Genomic DNA, 19,633 nt, shown 5'->3' on the forward strand with positions numbered 1-19,633 from the left:
ACATGCTCTTCTTCTAGTGGCATTGGTGCTTTAGTGTGACTAAATGCTCCTCTATATAATGTGTAGTCTTCAAGTCTCATCACTTGCACATGCTTTGTGTGTTTTGTTCGCCCAAGGGTGGTGATGGGGGGTTACTAACTTGTGATATGGGTGTTGGTTGGGAGACTTTGTCTCTAGATGCTCAGGTTCTAAAGTAGTGGTGGTCTGGTGGCCTTCATGATGACATCGATTATTGATGATGGTGACAATGTGGAATATGATTTTTATGATAGTGGTGACATGGAGCACCTTAATTGTCAATTTGACACATGTTTCCACCTCACGAAAAACAATAGAAAAGACTTGAAGATCCACTTGAGTTTTCTTTGCTTTCCTATAAGCAATTAAATGTGTGATTAAAAACCCCCCTCTTGACTCGAGCAATGAAATGTGTGGCTGGCACAATTGTATAGTCGATTCATCGCCTTTTCTCAATTACATGAATTATATGGTCCAATTCACCCCTTTTCTCAATTATATGAATTACATGCTCCCATTAATCCCTTGTTTCTTAATTGAATGGTTTCCATTCTCCTTTCCAAGGTTGACCAAGGGCATATGCAACATAAAAAACAATGCATTCCCCTTTTCTCAATTATATGGTACCTTTTCTATCTTTCCAAGTTGACCATAGGCACACGCTAAAAGAAATACAATGCCCTATTTCCAAAGTTTTTCCAACATAAACCATATCTTGTTTGATCCAATGTCACTTTTCTATACATATATACAAAACGCAACTTTATAACCTTTTTTGTCCTCAAGTTGTTGATTGTCGGCTACCTTAGAGAAGAAACTCTTCATATTCTATCTTCCAAATTAAAACAGGCTTTGAAAGTGATGTTGGTTTGGTCATTATATGATCTAACTGTCTAGATACATTTGAAAGTGATGTTGGTTTGGTCATTATATGATCTAACTGTCTAGATACATTTGAAAGTGATGTTGGTTTGGTCATTATATGATCTAACTATCTAGATACATTGATACCCGTAAAACCAACTTTCTAATTCTATAATTCCATGACTCCAAAAGCATGCTTGATTTGCACAAGTTGTTCTTTTCGTCCATTTCAACATCCACGCCTCCTGGAAACTCTTCTCTTTTGACATTCAAACATGAAATTGTACAACGTGATAATCTCTTATCTTGTGAGATATACCATTAATGCAATCAAAGAGTGAATCAATTAGGTGAAAATACCATGGATTCAATGAATAATTAATTTCCATTTTACTCAATTTTAATTTTAATTTCAAAGTGATAATCTCTTCTTATCTTGTGAGATATACCATTAATGGAATCAAAGAGTAAATCAATTTAGTGAAAATACCATGGAATGAATTGAATAATTAATTTCAATCTAACTCAATTTAAAATTTAATTTCAATTGGTTTCTTGAAGCATAGGAACACAAAGCATGAGTCAAAAACCATTTCTCTCACTTTTCAGAAAAAACCTATCTTCAAAAGTTATTCAAAGAACCACAACATATCCATGGATATCATTTTCAAAAGTTATTCAAAGAACCACAACATTATCATTCAAATCCAAGTTTAAAAAAGAGCATCTTAATGAAAGGATTACAATGTCTCTGAATAGGAATTTATGTTTAAGGGGCAACAAGGATTACCACCACTGATGAACAAGGACACCATTGCTTCTGAGTGTTTGAAAGAAAGAAAGGCATTCATCAAATGTCTTTTTATACTTGGAGGTCCTCTCTGGACTTGTTTTCTGCCACCTATTATAATGGCATTCCAAGAAAAGTTCATCAACAAGACAGATTGCTCCTGTTTCCAGCATCCGAGGCAAGAGGTCGAACTCGGTGCCTTCAATATCCATCTTCAACACAACAAAATCATCCAAAGATACAGTCTTCAAGAGCCACTCAGCAAAATCAAAACCTTGCACCATTTGAAGACCACTAGAAGAATCTGTTTGATCATTCATTGTTGACCTCCTTTGAATCCTACCCATACCTATTTCACCTTCAGCAACCCTATTCTGACTATTCACACCAAAAATCAAGCTCTCATTCTTCACCCACGCAGCATAAGGCAAAAGATGCACATTCTTCCGTTTGGCATAGTCTTTGACAAAAGATTTATCTGCCTCCACAGCATATATAAGGAAATCCTTACCTTGTTTAGGATACTTTTTGACAAACCAGCTACCTATACTCGAACTGTAGCTCCTCGCACCCACATCAATATAGAGATGCCTCTGGTAATTGCTAAGGTTGGTAACAGTAGGAAGGTACATAACCTTCTTGGAATTCTCCTTCAATGTAATCCATGGCTTCCGTGGTTCTTCCTCGATGAGAGGCTCGGCAGTATTTATGATTCTCTCCTTTAGCCTTGAAGAAGAACATTTATTGTTCATTGCACCATCATTGTTCCTTTTAGAGTCACTCCCATATTTCCTAAGAACAATCTCTGAATCTAAACCAAACAAATCAATGTCTCGAACATGCAATACTTCAAAATTATGGAAAAGCTCCAAGATAGGATCGAGTTTGATCAAGTCATTTGCCGAGTACTTGTCTGTCCGATGTCTGATAGAGAGATGAAGAACTAGAATGCCACTTGGCTTGAGTGTCCTCTCCACCTCAGAAGCGAACACTGCCGGGAATAATGCATGATCAAATGCATTTGAGAACTCAAAATCATATATTCCATCCCCAAAAGGAAGCATGTGCATATCTCCTTTAACAACAAAAGGAGGAGAAGGAACGAGGTCAACACCAATCGAATCATTTACACCTATCTCTCGCAACGCAAGAACTTCTTGGCCTACTCTCGCAGCAATGCATAAAGCTTTGTCCTCATGCTTCAAAATCCCCTCATTCATTAGGGATTGGAAAATGACAGAGAATGCATTCACTTTCCTTCTCCAGTCCTTGGATGTCCAGAGCTTCCTAAGCTTTGGGTTTAGAGTCTTTTTGAGCTGTAGCTGGAGATAATCTTCATAAGACTTGAAGTTGTGGCGAGGTCTAAGAGCATCAGAATTGAAGCTTGTACTCATAGGCTGAAACTTCTTCATCGCCACATTCATTGCACTGTATCCATTTCCATTACCTCCAAAAGAATTCACAGAGAAATCTTGACTTCCAATTATGGAAGATCCATAGTGTAATGCATTAAAGATGCTACATTTATAGCCAGTTCCATCACATGTCAAATTTCCATTCACTTTTCCGTTATGCAGGTAAAAGAACTGCGCATAAAGAATTACAAACGTGAAAAGAATAGCGGCAACAATGACCCTGCACCATTCAGTGAACATTAGTTTCCAATGTCAAAATAATCTGTAAGGAAATACATCAAACCAACATTAAAATAATACACATGAAACCCATCAAGCGTATTTATAGATAAACAGATCTTAGGTCAATTCATGTAGACAAATGCATCAAGATATTGCCGATATCCATCAATTTATAGTATATTGAATATCCATAACAATTTAATTTTCCCTTTTCTATTGGAAAGAAAATTCCCCTTCCGTTCAACTTTTCCCTGATGCATCTATAGGAACCGTGCAGAAAATATTTGAATTTTCAATCCTTTTTGTGATTTATTTCTTTTCTCTTTCATTTACAGAGGTAAATGAACGGGCTATGCAGAATGAAAATTCTTTTCATTTCTTAATATTTTTTCCTTTATTATGCATCGGTAAAAGAATTAGCCCTACAGAACGAAAGCCGTGTGCAAAATAACAATCTGTGCAGAAGGATACTACCATTTGCTTCTCTTCTACCCAGGCAAGAAATTAAAAGACGTGAGCAAAAAAGAAGGTGACAACGTATGTATGGGTCCCTTACGCAGGAATAATGGCATTAGAATAACAAGAAGAAGAAGATGAAGCGGATATGGATGATATCGAATGATAAGACACACAAACTGTATTGATGAGGATGAGGATGAACGAGAAGCAGAAGTGCAAAAATGAAGACGAGCTTATTTAAGCGTTTTCTTTACGCTATATAGCAAAGTGACAGAGATGACCTAAGAAGAACATTACCTCCGGGTTATAAAAACTTTGCGATCAGCACGCAGAGGAGGAGGAGAAGGAATCAGCGATGGGAGCTGGCCACGCATTGCGATCTGATTCTTCCAGAAGCTTCTTGATCAAGGAAATAAAGAGTTCCTCAGATGCCAACCAGCAGTATTAAAGGATGGACGAGGAGACGATCGAAGTAGAGGATGATGATGATGAACGACAAGAAGAAGAGGGAAAAGAATGATTTATCGGGAGCAAAACCTTGCAGAGGTATGATTTCCACCCACCAGAACTCCATGGCTATGTCTACAGAGAAGCGTCGAGAGTGACTGCAGCACAGGAGGATGTGGAGGGAAAGACGCCATCGCCATAGCCACTCTCCTTCTCTTTCTCTTCTCTGCTACCGGGCGAAGCTCGCCATTAAGAACTGCTAGTGAAAATGCATATCGCATCTGTCTTCTACACAACAAACCGGCGGTTTTGGCCCAAAACCGGTGGTTTTCAAAAAACCACGCGGTTTCCCAACTAAGCCGGTGATCCTTCTTCTTCTTCTTCTTCTTTCTTTTTAAACTCCCTGACCGCCCATATGGCCCAATGGGCGCCGACGTGGCGGCATCCAACTTGGCAGCCGACGTGGCGGGGATGGAGGCCACGTGGCAAGCTTACGTGGCCAGAAGCTTGTTGATGTGGCGGGGTGCTTACATGGCAGAATCTTTTGCTTTTGGCTCCTGCACACGTGGCAATAATATATATGTATGTATATGCATTTCCCGCACCCCCATTTTTGCTCACGTGGCATAAGAGACCGATCTTATTGGTTGGCTTGCTCTTTGCTTTTTACGTGGTAGAAAAGCTTGGCGGGGGTGCCGTTAGCCCTCTTCACGTGGCACCGTGTCGTCTCTTCGTCTTCGTCTTCTTCTTCTTTTCTTTACGTGTCAAAACACTTACTCTTACTTTATGCCACAAGTGTGTGGCGAAAGCTGGTCCCTTGCTCGTGCAGCTAACAACCTATTTCAGCTCGTTCCAATGGGTTTCCCATTCACACTGGGGGAAAAAATGCACCTTATACCTAGGATTGATGATCGATCGATTGTTCCCTCCCCAATTCCTCGTTCTGAGCATAATGTGTAATGATATTACCCTTACATTTTAAGCTTCAGACATACCCGAGGTGTGCCCTTCATCGAAAAAATAAGAAAAAGTAATCATGTTTAATATTGCTTCTTACAATAGTGGTTCCTAAGGTGTTTGTAATATTATTGTATACGTAGCTTGGTTTCTATATTCCCTCACTCCTTTGTGATATCTTTGTATAAGCAACAAGTTTTTCTTTTTTTTGTCAAGTTGAAGGTTTTCTTTGTGACAATGTTCATGCAACATGGACATAATAACTGACCACTCACAACTTCAAAATCTAAAGAATTGTTGTAAGATGCCTCTTTCTATATGAAGGTGGACGAAACATTGGTTATTCCTTGCACTATGGGATGAACGAACACGCTCCATCGAGATCGCTTAAATCAACTACATGTGTGTGCATGTTATAATCGTGGAAACACATACATAATCCTAAGGAATGTGCAACTAGAGAGTTATTGATATTCACTAAAATGCTAAAGGATGAGCATAGTACAATGGGATAAAACATTGACAAAATGATGATGACGTGCTCACTAAGATAAGAAAGTATTGATGCAAGTGATATTTGCTTCAACGATGACCTATAAAGAACCAACACGACCATTAAGAACACAATATACGTGCACATAGAAACCTGGTGTGCATCCTCCTATAATCTTGTTGCTTCAATATTCTACAGCCCAGGAGTTAAATCCAATGGCATGACACCTGACAAAGGCAAGCGGTTTTGATTAGCAACAAAAAGAACTTAGTGCAAACCAACGCACGAACGTGAAGATTTGCAGAGGGCCCATATAATTTAACCGTAGATTGGACAAGGATTACATTGGATTGAAAGACTCACCCAAGGAAGTAAAAATAGGCGAAGCTCGAATCATGTATGTAGTCCACATGCAAAGGAGGAAGGAATATATGTAAACATTATCTTGGGTGGCCCATGTGGAGGTTGAGTCCAAACTGTAGATACATTTGTTAAAAATACATGTTTTTGGCCCTAAGGTCCCACATACAAAGGAATGATACAAATGGACCTATAAAACCAGAAGTACAAGCCCTGTTTCAATTCAAGAGTGATAAATCTCAGTCTTTTTCAATTGAGCGGATGAAAGACTCCGCACCCCAAATCTTTAAAAATCTCTGTTAAATCAGAGGAAGAAAGCAAGTAGTTGGAGAAAATGATTGGCTTGTAATTTTATTGCCCTATTGAGCCTTCAAGTTGTTCCTGCTGGAGGGGTCATAGCCTGAGAAATTTCTTTTACTAGCTTTGCCTCTAATGATTCAAGGCAAATTGTGTGAGGATAATGTCTCTTACCTATTACGATTCTCTCACCTAAGCAAGTTATAAAAATGGTAGCTCGACCAGTTTTGGTAGTAAATCCTACATGTATTTGGCATTTGGATGGATATACTGAAGGGTATACTAATGGGGTTTCTTCACATACCTACTAAAGACAAAATTGCGTATGTAGTATGTATGCATATGTTGCCGATAGCCTATAATCATGCACGTCTTTTTCTTTGTAAGTGTGCATATATATGTAGTGTATGCATGTATGTGTGTATGCACAAACATGTGTATCAATAATCATGTGCATGAATGTAATCATGCATGCCTATGTGTGCCCATGTTAATGTGCATTGTGTATGTGCATGGACAAATATGTATGTGTGCGCCTATATATATTCTTGTGTGAGTATGTGTATGTGTAGGTTATTCGACATATACATGTGGTGCATTTGTATGTATGTTTGTATGTGTGCATGCGACATCTACGTATCTACATGGGTTACTATGTGCATGTACATACAAGGTATGTTGTCCACACCCTCTAGGGCTTGGAGTTTTTAGGATTCCAAGCATGTGTTGACATCACTCTCCCTTTATATGCTTTAATATATGAATAATTATGTTTTTTGAGGTTCTTCTTCTTTGGAAATGTCATGATTTCACATGGTGTTTAGAGGTGATTTAAAGGTAACATGCATTGTGCCAACTATGAAATTGTTGGTAGTTTAAAATTTTCTTGTTGGCAGTTTAAAATTTTCTTCTATATCAATCATGATGTTTGCCTTGCCTTTTGAAGGTATATGCACAAATAATGTCCTATTTGAATTTACATGGATCAAGCGTGTGCTCCAATATTTCTCTTCTCCATGAGTAATGATTCCACTTGATGTTCATAATGCATATGCAATATATTCCCAAACACGAAGAATAAAATTATTGCAATGAATGTTGTTTTATGCCAATTAGATCGTGATGAGAAAGGTAATGAACATGGTCCACAAAATGGTTTAGGATACAACACTTCATGAGATGGATTGAAAAAGATTTAGTTTTCTAATATATAAGTGTAACCATTGCAATATGTTTAAGATTAAGCAACATACTCATAAACAAGCTTAGAACATAGAAGTTGACACAGCAGTCTACCTGCAAGGGGACCTAGAAAACCTCCAAAAGCTAGAAAGTGGGCTAGTTTTATTTTGCAAGCGATCCAACGCCATGATCAATTGGCACAAATCCTATGCAATATGGCTTTCTCAAGAAACACATCCGGCGTGGCACCCTCACCCCGCTTTCAAGTGGATCAATCAAGGAGCGAGCACCAAATATTTGGGCTTCCAAATTGGCTTCAACATACCGCCGGAGACTATGATTGCACCCGTTATCCTCTCCATTCGACAAAAGTTGATACATTGGAGCTCTACAAAATTGTCGCTAGCAGGTCGCATCATAGTGGCAAATCAAGTACTCCTCGCAACAGCATGGTACAGTCTATCATGCTGGACAATCTCCAAGGAAAGTATACATCAGATTCAACGACTGGTCCGCAACTACATTTGGTCTGGTAAGGAAGACCATGAAGCTCGCGCCAAGGTGGTGTGGCCTATACTCACAACGCCTAAGTTGAGAGGGGGATTGGGTCTTATTGATCCCCTTTCACAATCGAAAGCCTTACTTGCCAAATTTGTGGTGCGAGGACTCCAACCAGGAAATGATTGTTGGAAAATGCTACTGAGGTTACGTTTCGCTTACTTTAAGCCACGAAAAGGGGTCAATTGAGCCCCCCAAACGGGATGGATTCTAAACATGGATCTCAAACCTAGTTTCTCCAGCCATTTGGAGGACAGATTCAGTGCATCCATGTGGAAGGCATAGTGTGACATTCGTCGGGAACTCCAGTGTGAGCAATCGAGATCCGAACCTGCCTGGCTCAGTCAACGTATCCTATGGAACCCATGTCTCAAGAATGAATCTAATCAACTACTGGGATCACGTAAGGGGTTGTCATGGGGATACATTGCAGAAGGTCCAGGCAAAAGTATTGAATGTTGGCGACGGTTTATGTCAATGCCACTACAAGATCAAGCGAACATACTCCATGGAATCAAGGGCGGATGGACTATGAGATCGGAAATCATTAACGCGTTACTGATTAGGGACTCTACTACTCAAAGGACGACAATGGAGAAATGGATAGGCCACGAGGAGGAGGGCTCTCTGATCCCGAGAGGTAGGGGATCACCAGACATGCTCGAAGGCCATGAAGTGAGGGACACTGAGACACCCACACAGAATAACGCCATTCGAGTACTCGCGTACACTGGTCATAAATGGATTGTAGATCCTGATCCGATCAAAGTACAACCCGATTGGCATATATGTACTCATGAAAACACATCGGTGCGTAAGGTCAGTTGGGACTCTTTTGCAATGGACATGGTGTGATCCCTACGCGGGGCAAGGAAGCAAACCCATCCCTTTCTTCCAATTCACAACTAGATTGGGTCGCCACATTCTAGCTGCTCAAACCGCCCGAGAACAGGCTGCTGCGAAGGTCTGGCACACATTTCAAGTTGCCTCCGCAATAATCACCAAGTTTTGGCAGAAAATCTGGAAGCAACAACACGCGAGGCGAATTACCACTTTCCAATGGTTGTTAATACATAAGTCCCTACCGGTGGGAGCATGGCAACGTGGGAACCTTAACTCTCCTAATTGTGTAGAGTGCCCACATGCAGTAGAATCCATACGACACGCTCTGTGGGACTGCCCAACGTCCCATAGAACATGGCAGGGGGTTGGCCGCTTGTTGCAATTATGCCAGGTGCAAGGTTCAATCAAGTGGGGAAATATATGTTGGCTATCATGGCAAGCTGCAATTGGCCGATACAAGCATCAGGAGGAGGGGATGACTTTGGTGATAAAAGCACAAGAGGTTCTTTTCTCCTCCAGCGACAATGTCCACTATTTTCCTCTTAATGACAAATCTCAAGAGGTGTTGGAATTGGTTAGCCCAATAACCCTTTGGATTCTATGGAAACAACGATGTAGGCGAGTCTTCTCCAACCAAACCACCCATCCAACAAGGTTACTGCAAGAGATATGGAGTGAAATTGTAGCCACTCTGAAGAGCCAATATGATGGCCTTAAAGGTGGCTCCGAGGGAGTTGAAAGACAACACATAGCCTTCATCCAACAATGGTCGTCCTCTCCCTTTCTTGAGTCAGTGGGCTTCCACATTAGATGGAACTAAAGCGTCCCTTTAGGGATTTGTACATAATCGCCTCATTTGTAAAATTTTATAACTAATGGAAGGAGTTTCTTTTGGAAAAAAAGAAAAGAAAAAAAAAGAACATAGAAGTTGATTAGTTTCAAGAATATTGCTCTAGACCGGTTTCATAGAAGTTGACATCGTGTTTCTCCATGCATTTGTAGTTATGCTTATTGTCGTTCCGTCATTTAATTTCTCATTTTAAATCTTTATAAAAGTCTATGAAGTGTTGCTAAGGTATGTTGCTCCTAGAGGTTCAATGTCACCATTCACCCTTGACAAGCAAGAACATAGAACATGGGTTGGCTTCTAACGAACTTGAGTTTCCGATTGAGTGAGTTAACATTTCGTTGCAAACTCATCCTTGTACATTAACTTCTTCATTTGGAGGAATATTGGTTATAGGGTGGTGAGATTCACACAAATAATCCGATAACAATTAAGCAAGTTAATTGTTCTACTCGACATCTGCCATACTATCATTATTAACCAATTCTATTTAGTATGAGAGTGGAAGTTTGATCAAGAGGATTGCAAACAAGGTCATGAAAAACAACATTATTGTAGGGAAGAAGAGTTACCGAGTTTGAAAGAAAATTTGTCGATCGACGTCATATACCATAACTATGCAAATTATGATGGAACAAATATACCATTGCTAAAAAATGAATGTATACAAGGGGGAAATAGTGTTTCTATAAAGTGCATAAGAGGAAAATGTGGATGTATCTTAGTCAAAGCTAGTTGCTTCTATAATTTGAGTTAGGTGTGCCAAAGATTGATGGCAAAAATCTTTTTTCAAGATGGCATATGGTTCGTATCATAGGGTGTGACGATCTTCATCTCCAAATTCCTAACTAGAAAGTTCATAAAATAGTTTGTTCCAATAGTTCATAGATTTCAAGATAATGGATGTGAGATGCCAAAATGAGTGACAACTCATCTTGCTTTAAAATTCACCAGGAGAATGTGTTCAATGACGTCCTAACATTTTTGCGTAGATGCCCCAATATTTGTTGGTTCCCGTCAGGCTCATTCCCATTCATCATTCCATCGTATCCTTGCACACATGTGGACATGGCAAGGTGATGTACATGCAATAGTACATCAACATTTGTTGTACCCATTGGTAACTTTGAGTAAATGCATTAAGGCCTAGATCAACACTCGTCTTGAACACGATAGGCACTACATATCATCCGAAAAGTTTATTTATGTGATAAATGTTTCTGATTAACATCAAAAGCCAACTTACAAACATATAAGTCAGAGTTTGAACGCATGCCAAAAAAGTGTTTCTCTTCTCGGAAAAAGCAATCCACACTTCAGATCGATGGTATTCCCGAGGCTCTTTCGGGCTATCATATCAATGTATCGATTCCCGGAAAGAGGGGAGTTCGAATCGCCCAATTCCACACATAGGATTCACCAAGATTTCATTCCTATGGCGATCAGGATCTCTGCTTTTTTCGTGCTTTTTTCATCATGCAATGGTTTCACAATCACTCTTAAGCGTTCATATTGTTGGGAGCTATTTTTTGAATGTATGTGTGTGATAAAAACAAGAACAAAAAAGAAATAGTGGAAATTAGATAAAGTGTTACCACTTTATATTGTATGTACTATATGTATAGAGTTAGTTATGTGAGATATACATGTGTGTGTGTGTGTGTGTGTGTGGATATCATGTGAAAGGAAATGAAAGGGTGAGGGGCACGTCTTGTTGAGTGGCGTTGAAGCACACATACATATGTACAAAGAGAGACAGAGAGACAGAGAAGACACACAGAAACAGAGAGAAACAGAGCAATTGGGTCGTTGTGCACAGAAAAGAAACAGAGCATTTTGGGTTCCAGGGAAGAGACTAATATAGTAGGGTGATCTTTACAGAAAAAACCCCCCAAAACTAATTGGATCCTCCTCGTAACAGAGAAATTCGGGGCGCAATTGGATTCTTTCCTCCCTGCGTAGAGAGAGAAAGCAATTGAACAGAGCAGAACAATTTTTTGGGTTCCTCTGTAATTCTCTCTGCAGTCGAGTTATTCTTTTATTTTTTTGTTTTTTGTTTTTTTTGCTTTTGGGCCTACAGGTATATTTGATCAATAGTAGTGTTGGATCTGCACATAGTTAGGTTAGATCACAAAATTAGTGTTAGAAATCTGGTATAATAAGGTCAAATAGTGTTAGATCTGTATAACTCAAATATCACAAATATAGTAGGTGCATCTGTATAGTCAGGGAAGAGTGTAATAATCATGAGGAGGGAGGGTCGGATTCATGGGTACGAATTTGATCGGCAACAGGGTCTGGTCAGGGTGAAGGCGTCGGTTCAACCGACGAACCGATCCAAATTTCGGTCAAAGTGGCCACAAGAGAAAGCGGGGCGGCCGAGCTACAAGGCCCTCAAAAAGAGCAAAGGGCAGAGGAACAAAGGGCATGGCACGGACATGGTGTCCAACCACCAAATGCACGAGTGGTCGCTCTTTAGGGCTGCAGCAGACTACTTTGAAGATGACATTGCTTATGATGCTGATGTGGTGGTCCCTTTTGTTGATGACATGCCTTCCGTCGCCTCTGATGAGTATAAAGCTGAGTGTGCACCCCTGCCCCTTCAGCACCTCATCCATGTGACCACACTTTTAGACCCCGAACATAGCCTTGCCTCCGGCGGCCCCTCTGTTCCCTTCATAAATATAGCCACTGCTCCTCATAGTGATTTTGAAGAAGATGAAGAAAGCAACAGTGATTGTGCCCCCACAGCAATAGCTCCTCATAGTGAGTTTGAAGAAGAAGATGTTGATGAAACTAATAGCAATTGTGGTGGTGATTGGCTCGACCTTGGCGCAACCAATGATGAGGAAGAAGAGGGGTGGTTCCTTTGTTAACTTCATGGCTAGATTTGGATTCAGATAAATGTATATATTTGTGTACATATTTGAAAAAAATGGGCACAATTCCAAAACGGATTTGCTTTTGCTAAATAAATTTTAGATGTAACATCTCTGTACATCTCTGTATTTGCTTCAAACATTCAAATTTCAGAATCATCTTTATTTAATCTGATATTTCAAGTCTCTCTCTCTCTCTCTCTCTCTCTCTCTCTCTCTCTCTCTCTCTCTCTCAATAATGATCACCTACCAATAGAATTGGCTTATATGTTGTTTAACCTGTATTGATATATAATCTCTTCCTTTGCCATAAATTTCTTTAAGGTTTTACATCTTGTGACTCTCAGTGATAATTACGCTGAGAGAGGTTTTAAAGATAGGCCATCCCCAAGCAAGAAGCTTTACTGAGCCATTTATTTAACAATGAGAAACTTCATAGTTTTAAAAACCAAGTATATCATATTAGCACATAATAAATACAAATACAGAAGACTAGCCATAGAATACCTGCTTGAAAACCAAATATAAATCATGAGCAGCGAACTAAGAAACCCAAGTAGGCGCTTCAGAAATAATGTCATAAGCTAAATGCCTCGTTTACTAAGAAAAAAAGATCTAGAGATGGGTATATTTTAAAAGATGATCTGACAATATAAACAAGGAAAAGCAATATGACTGAAAAAAACATCCTCAAAGAGCCATAGAAAATAAAAAAGTTTGATGAATAGGGTAGAGTTTAAAAGGAAATAAAAAACCAGTTGGAAACCCTAAAAGAAGCAAAGAAATAAGGGGGACAAACAGACACAAAGCATAAAATAACACAACAAAAACGAAAAACAATACACAATAGAGGACGAAAAGGCAATCAAAGCATCAAAGTGTTCAATAAATAATGAGGGAGGGAGACAAACTTGACGAAATTAGGTCATTAATGTAACAAATCTATATACATATGAGTAATGTCATAGGCAGCTAGATAAATATGAGAACAAGATGTTTATCATCGTCCTATAACCCTGATATGCAGCAGGTAACCAACTACTTACTGAAACAACAAATAATCATGTACTGTTCCCAACTGAAGACGAAATGTTTGTCAATGAATATCATTGTAGACATATGTGTGCTGACATTACGAATAGATCACATCCCATTGCAATGATGAGCATAGAGAGGATTGTGGAGTACATGCTTAAGTTTCAAAACAAAACCTCACATTGACTTGGAGTAGCATTGGGAAACAAGCAAAAAAATTCAAAAGACACAAACGTAAAATATGGAGGTTTGAGGGGATGAGAGATATGAAGAAATGGTTTGGAAGATGGGATGCATTACACTTGCTTAATGATACCTCAATAGATTCCTTGATGAATGAGGGTTTTTTACAATGCCAACATGTCATGGTTTGGAAATCGGGGTAGTGGCGGTTCGTGCTTCACATGTTATATTACATATTTTGCATCAGACTAACCATCTTCTTCTCCTAATGCATAAACTACTCACCAATGCATCCTAGATCCCCTCCCCTTATTGGCATTCACGCCATCATTTCCATAAGACTTGCCTCTTATTCTTCAATTGTGATGGGGCATCAGGGCCACAAACAGGGAGATTCATTGATTATGCATGTTTTGCCCATAACAAGTTCAAGAGCCCGAGTATCATCATAGTCCATTAACACTACACCTTCAACCACATTCAAGGTTGCTTGCCCACATTTTCAAACCCGGCCAATCCCTGCATAAGTTTCTCTCTCAATAACAATGTCCACTCTCACTTGCCATGTTCAGTGAGGGTCACTTATCAACTCCACACAAACTCCGTGAAAATGTTTCGTGGTGGCAAGTCAAACTTGAACTCTGAGGATGATAGTAAAATCTAACCATCTCACCATCTCTACATAAAAGGCCAAGCATTCAATTTTCAATTAAAATTTAGAGTACACATAATTTCACCCGTAATGTCTGAATAACATATGTTTCAAATCCATTTGAATGTGGTTCAAAAAGAGTTGGGGCAAAATTTGCAAGAACATCCCTCAGCCATCATTAGATATTACTTTCATCATGTTTTTGTTCGTTATTTTAATATGCATTCATTTTGTCCCTTAACAGAGAAGGGAGTGACGGTAACACACAGAGGCAAGGATTGTTTTCCTGTTCTTCACCTTACAGGAAATCTACCAAACCAATAGCCAATTCATTTGGATGTGTGTTCTTCTAAACACATCCGTTAACACCAAACTCTAGGGTTTAGGGTTTGCCTATACCCGTATCCTTGTTATGATCTCTGAATGAGCTCCAACCATCAAATACAATGGAGAAAAGTCCTCACTATTATTCAGTACATTATACCTTTAATATGCAGTTGTAGGCACATTTTCTTCAATAAGGACATTACAATATGCTTAAATTCAAGAAAATTGTGAAATGTAAAAGCACAAGTTAAAGAAGAATGAGAAGTGAAGATTAGTTACTCACCGAAATTTTTTCGTTGTACACATTATCATACACAGAACTTAGCACCATTGGCTATTGAGTGTAATGTGCCTGCGATGAACAACTGAAAAAATTTATCATATGCTCCTTTCCAAAATCAAGAACACGTGCATATGGTAGAAATGTGAACACACTTTACCTGTTCATTGTTTATCATACGACATATAGTAAAGAATACTACATGGGGTAGAAAAGAGTTTATGTGCCATAAGACAATTCTGCCAGCTGATATCACTAGGGTAAGAATGGTGTGGTTGTCTCTTCTTTGAATATCAATACAAAGAAGGGACTAATTGTCTTATGTTCCTTCAAGAGTAGAATCGTTCTTTCAACTACAGATGAGAATCCTATGTTCCATCATCAATGTAATAGCTAAAAATGCATGGCAACCATCACAAACCCGTACATTTTTTACAAAATGAATGCGTATTTTAACCATATTTGTTGACGAGGGCACATATTACAGCAAGTCTCTTACTATGTTCACACCAAGTAACATTCGCTTTATCAAGAACCCCTAGAATCCTGAGCACTTGAAGAAAGATTATCCAATGTCGTTTTTGATGTCTTTTCCCCCAGAACGTTAAGTATTTTCATTCTTAGATATGCATAAAATAGCCATCAATGTTGATCCAGCTCTGACCTGAAACGTCTTTTCCTTGTACTTCTGCATACATTTCTTGAATTTCCTTTGCTTTCTCCCACATATGAGCATCTGCATAGATATTATACATCAAAATATATGGTGTTTGGTGCTTCCTATCTGATCTTATAGCATCTTCAAATATATGTCTCCCAAGCTTGATATTGCCCCATATTCTACAAGCATTCAATATGGTGCAACATGTTGAAATATCAGATTTAAATGGCATGCCTTTGAGGATCAGAATAGCTTCATCAAGCCTGCCAGCTCGGCCCAATAGATCAACCATACAATTCAAGTGCTTAATTGTTATTGAATTTGCATTAGCTTTGCTCATAGACTCAAAGTATTTCCAGCCTTTGTCAACTAAGCCTACATGGCTGCAACTATTAAGAACACTAAGGAAAGTTGCCTCATCAGGCTGTAAGCCTTCATCTTGCATTCTTTCATATGTGCTAAAAACAGATTCAACCTCACCCTGACGTGTATACCCAGTTATCATTGCACTCCATGCAACAAGGTCCTTACTTAGCATAGAATCAAACACCTCTTGCGCCTCTATCATACCCCCACATTTTCCGTACATATCAATGAGAGCTGTCGCCACAACTATTTCAGATTCATTGAAAACTTCTCTATAAACTTGGGAATGGATCCGTTTTCCATTTTGAAGAGTTGTAGCATTTCCAAATGCTTTGAGAACACTTGCAAAGGTCATAACATCAGGAAGTTGACCTTTTTCTTGCATTTGAAGGTAGAGATTGAAAGCCCTTTCATTTTTCTCTTGATTCGCAACACCCAAGATCACTGCATTCCATGAGAATTCGTTTGGATTGATACCCTCCAACTGCATCTCTTCAAACAAATCCAACGCTTCTTCATGGAGACCAAGGTCAGCATAACCAGCTATCAGTGCACTCCAAGAGACTACATCTCTCACAGCTAGACCGTCAAATACTACATGTGCTTCAATGACTGATCCACATTTTGCATACATATCCAATAAAGTGTTACCAATGAATAAAGCTTTCTCAAACCCCATAGCTATAATGTGATTATGCATTTCATGGCCTTGTTGTAAGGATACCATATTAGCACATGCCCTCAAGCTGCAAATAAATGTGACTGCATTGGGTGAAACGCCATCCAATTGCATGTTTTTTAGGCAGGACAGAGCTTTCTCATTAAGCCCTTGCTCAACATAACATGAAACCAACACTGTCCAAGAGACTACATCTCGATAATTTAAACTGTTGAAAACACTTTGCGCTTCTACATGTGAGCCACATTTCCCATACATATCTAGCAACGTGTTTCCATGCAAACAATTTCTTTCTAACCCAAGCTTGATAACCTCAGTATGCAATTCCAAGCCATTTTCAATGTCTCTGGAGCTTCCACAAGCTTTCAAACACATAAGGTAAGTGACTGGATTTGGCAGTATACCCTTCATTTGCATTTCTCCTAAACACTCAACTGACTCCTTTGAAAGACCCTTTTCTGCGTATCCTGTCAGAAGAGCATTCCATGATACCACATCTTGAATTGGTATCTTATCAAACACCCTTTGAGATTCTTCCAAAGAACCACATTTAGCATACATATCTACCAAAGCATTTCCAAGAAAAAGGTCACCATCTAGCTTCCATTTCATTATGTCTCTTTCTATTTCATAGCCTCTCTCTAGAGATTTGATCCTCGCACATGCTTTTAAGAGGGCTAGAAATGTATACTTGCTTGGATGCACATGACCATTCATCATTCTCTTATACAACTCAAACGCATGCTGGAATTTCTTATCTTCAATATACCCCTGTAGAAGAGCAGTCCAAGAAGGTTCTTCTTGATATTCTAACTTGTTAAATGCTTGCTGTGCCATATCTAAGCCTTTACAATCTATAAACATAACAACAATAGAGTTTCCAAGTATTTCATGATCATCCATGCCATTATTGCATATGCTCACATGCAATGCTTTGGCAAGATGTAGAGATTTCTTTCCTCTACATATCTTCACAATATATGCAAAATTCTCAGGCAACGGTGGCTCTCTCGAGATTCTAGAGAGTGCTCTTTCCAGTTCTTTATCTTCATGGAATTGATCGGAGAAAATAGGGCATGCTTTTGCTGCAGAGAATGGAACAGAACTCATCCCTCTGATTGATCAACACAACCATAGACAGCCCAAAACCCTAGGAGAAACCATAACCTATCATATACATATATCATATATGTATAGCTGTGTTTATACTCTCTCAATCTCTCTCATATTCATTGATCAGAAATACTTTCTTCCTCTTTCTCACTTTCTTTCATTTCTCTATCATTCATTTGATTCTCTCCTCTTAACTAGAAAAACTTTAACAATGAATTGGATTGATTGTGTCCATTGGCCTTTGGATATATCCACAAGATGATAATCCATGTTGATCTGAGTGACATGAGACCATTGTCCGGGATGAATGGATTCAATGGCCGTACTACTACCTATGCTTAGCCTCCTCTTACAACATGTCCAATATTTCTAAGTCTCGGAATCCAAATTGTTCAGTCCTGACGATGTTTTCAATTGGCCATCTAGACGATCTGAATTCGGTTCTTTAGTTCAACAAAAGATAGTTGGAATCGTTGGAAAATGGCTCGGTTCAAAAGCATAAACAATATGTCATGAGAATCGCCCCCAAGTTCGAGCCCACTTGTCTTTTCCTTAGCTGGAATCATTCACACCATGAAGAACCATGGGAAGAAAGGAAATTGTCATAATATATTTGTCTCAATGCAAGGGAAGAGTTTTATTATCATCAAATCTTAGGATTTTAGGTGCTAGCCTCAAAACATTGAGTATTAGGTTATAAGGGTTACCGATTATAGAATCTTGTTGTAACAAAGAGAAACTATATGTCTTGCATATCGTGTTCTTTTTTCAACCATTGTGAATGATGACCCCTATGAATGAGTTGTGGCTCAAAGTACAATCTCTTTCTTAGCTATTGCAAGGAGGCGTATACCTTTATGAAGTCAAGTAGTTGGAGTATAACTTTTGAGTATTTTTTATATATTCAACTAGGATGATAGGAAGAAGAAAGGAAATCGTGAGTGGTCTCTTGGTTAAGTTGGATAAATGTTATCATGATTGAGTTAAGCCTCATCGATGAATTTAAATTGACCAGTATGGTTCTAGACTAGCAAACACTATGTTCTATTTGCAATGGTTCATACAAGGAATAACATTCTCCAAAACAAAGACCGAGTAAATGTATATATGATATACATGACATGCATAAAAGTTTTACGTTCACACTTTTTTTGGGTGCCAATCATTCTCATGTCCATTAGAAAAAGAATTAGATGTAAAGGAGTTCTCTTTGGATCGTGCTCTACAAAATAAGAGCACAAAATAAGCTTACACCCTTCGAAATTACTTATGTGAGAGGTGAAAGAACGTCTTGTTGATGGGGACCAAGTCAACTTTATGCATAATGATTATGCTTCCTTGTGCAAACCAAGGAAATGTCAAAGTGCGAAATATCTTTTCGATATAGGCAAGAGCACCTAGACCTTTATGATGCAAAGATAGCTTTTCAACACATGCATCAAGAGAATGAGCTAGTTTTTCCTTGTCTCAATGAGTTTCCTCTTTCCAACTACAACAGACATGTCCCCTAAGAAAGAGTTTGTCGAAGCTCTAAGAAACCTTACTTGTCTGAGCCTATACAATTTCGTAAATATTATAGAATAGCTCCTACTAAATCTTCCTCCCACCTTCTTGATTCGTACATTGAACTATTTTATAATTTTTTCCAACCATGTTGATAACAAGCATAAACAAATGTTTATACTAGTATCATATGCAATGTTCAT

The 19,633-nt window shown here is 38.8% G+C and overlaps 3 protein-coding genes across 3 annotated transcripts; 1 reads left to right on the forward strand and 2 right to left on the reverse strand.

The window, feature by feature from the left end:
- Window positions 1–1,594: 1,594 nt before the first annotated feature.
- LOC147865316 (uncharacterized) lies at window positions 1,595–4,439 on the reverse strand. Its single transcript, XM_087318099.1, has 2 exons — window positions 4,066–4,439; window positions 1,595–3,307 (listed from the first exon to the last, which is right to left on the reverse strand). Exons 1-2 carry the CDS (start codon window positions 4,140–4,142, stop codon window positions 1,669–1,671), a joined length of 1,716 nt encoding a protein of 571 aa, XP_087174225.1. The 5' UTR covers window positions 4,143–4,439; the 3' UTR covers window positions 1,595–1,668.
- Window positions 4,440–11,911: 7,472 nt separating this feature from the next.
- LOC147865317 (pentatricopeptide repeat-containing protein At2g02750-like) lies at window positions 11,912–17,980 on the reverse strand. The gene is made up of 4 exons (XM_087318100.1): window positions 15,269–17,980; window positions 15,112–15,180; window positions 13,139–14,527; window positions 11,912–12,628 (listed from the first exon to the last, which is right to left on the reverse strand). The coding sequence occupies exon 1, from the start codon at window positions 17,922–17,924 to the stop codon at window positions 15,729–15,731; it is 2,196 nt and encodes a 731-aa protein (XP_087174226.1). The 5' UTR covers window positions 17,925–17,980; the 3' UTR covers window positions 11,912–12,628; window positions 13,139–14,527; window positions 15,112–15,180; window positions 15,269–15,728.
- Window positions 11,999–12,804, forward strand: LOC147865318 (uncharacterized). The gene has a single exon (XM_087318101.1). The coding sequence runs from the start codon at window positions 11,999–12,001 to the stop codon at window positions 12,626–12,628; it is 630 nt and encodes a 209-aa protein (XP_087174227.1). The 3' UTR covers window positions 12,629–12,804.
- Window positions 17,981–19,633: the final 1,653 nt, after the last annotated feature.

Source organism: Azolla caroliniana, unplaced genomic scaffold (assembly GCF_043228905.1).
Source record: "Azolla caroliniana isolate FFs.n. ecotype wild unplaced genomic scaffold, voAzoCaro1.0.p SCAF_4, whole genome shotgun sequence".
In the NCBI taxonomy this organism is placed as follows: domain Eukaryota; kingdom Viridiplantae; phylum Streptophyta; class Polypodiopsida; order Salviniales; family Salviniaceae; genus Azolla; species Azolla caroliniana.